General features: G+C 34.6%; 1 protein-coding gene across 1 annotated transcript; it reads right to left on the reverse strand.

The window, feature by feature from the left end:
- Positions 1-46: 46 nt before the first annotated feature.
- On the reverse strand, positions 47-883 carry LOC124421111 (the record flags this gene model as incomplete). Its single annotated transcript, XM_046955921.1, has 4 exons — positions 857-883; positions 583-801; positions 377-524; positions 47-312 (listed from the first exon to the last, which is right to left on the reverse strand). Coding segments are annotated over exons 1-4 (660 nt in total), but the record flags the coding sequence as incomplete, so codon positions are not given.
- Between the last annotated feature and the right edge of the window lie 423 nt (positions 884-1,306).

Here is a 1,306-nt window from a genome sequence, read left to right on the forward strand (position 1 = left end):
CCCTTCTCGCTCTTGACAATCTATAATTATAAATTCTTTGTGTTGCCGTTAATGTTCGCAAGCTATAGGGTTTTAACAAGTGTGGTGAGATAGCGAATGCATCATCAGCAACAAGCACATATGGTACCGGAATATTTCTAGATGGAAGTGGTTCAGAAGGTGGCAAATTAAGTTTATTATTGGTCATAGCTTCATTGAAGGAACTTTTGCGAAAAACGCCACCATCTGATATCCGACCATTTGATCCAACATCAATATACAGGAATTTATAAGATGCATCCGAAATCCCCATTAGGACTATGCTATGTGTGCCTTTACAAAATAGCGGATAGGAATTTAAATAAGTCATATTTTATTGTTTAGGAATTCATTTTACCTTTATAATTGTAATAAATACTTCCTGAATGTGCTGGTGCTTTCATAACCACGTGCTTTCCGTCTAAAGCTCCTATGCAATTGGGAAAATTCCACGTATGCAAAAACTCCTCAGATATAGCTTTCCATTCTTCGATGGTTGATGGTGTCTATATTTTGATAATTAAAGAAATTAGTGTATTCCAAATAACCGTCAGTTAATGGTACCTTTAAATATTCCGGCTGCAGTACATTGTAAATTGCATTACAAACTTCTGGAACTATAACCGAGATTGTATTAAACGGTATCCGAAATACAAACTGGAGAGATCTGAAACTCTCACCTGTTGCCAAGTAACGAAGAGTAACCGCTAAACGTTCGGTGGCAGAAATGGGTTCCCGGAATCTTGTAGTCTGCTTCGTTATTAGAGGCTTAACTAGATTTAACTAAGGAAGCTATTAAAAGGTAATTAGGAATTTATATTACAACATAGAAACTTGCCAAATAATCAAAATCTTTTGCCTTCATTCTTAAAAAGTTGTGATACAGTGTTGGAGTTTCCAAGCGAAGCTCTTTCAACAACTTTGCGCAACACCCTTCCTCTTTTCGTCTTCGCACCCACTCACGAACCCATACTCTTTCTTGTTTTTCTTTTTTCCCTTCCAAAAGAACTACTGATACAGCACCACAGCATAAAAGAAGAAAAGTATCTTCATTATTCATTTCAAACAAATAAATTTCTGTTTGTTTACTATTTCACTAAACAATTATTTCACACAAATATTTTGTTCAATCTGAACGGGCGGCAAACAATTTTTTTCTGTTTATATTTTTAGCTATTTGACAGCTGTTTCATGAAACAAAAAACGGCAAATATTTTGTCACAATGTGAACATAAAACCAACTCTGTTTTTATTTCATATGTTTTACAACAAACAAGTGAAAAAATAT

The sequence above is a fragment of the Lucilia cuprina genome, unplaced genomic scaffold (assembly GCF_022045245.1).
Source record: "Lucilia cuprina isolate Lc7/37 unplaced genomic scaffold, ASM2204524v1 Scaffold_1750, whole genome shotgun sequence".
NCBI classification, from domain to species: domain Eukaryota; kingdom Metazoa; phylum Arthropoda; class Insecta; order Diptera; family Calliphoridae; genus Lucilia; species Lucilia cuprina.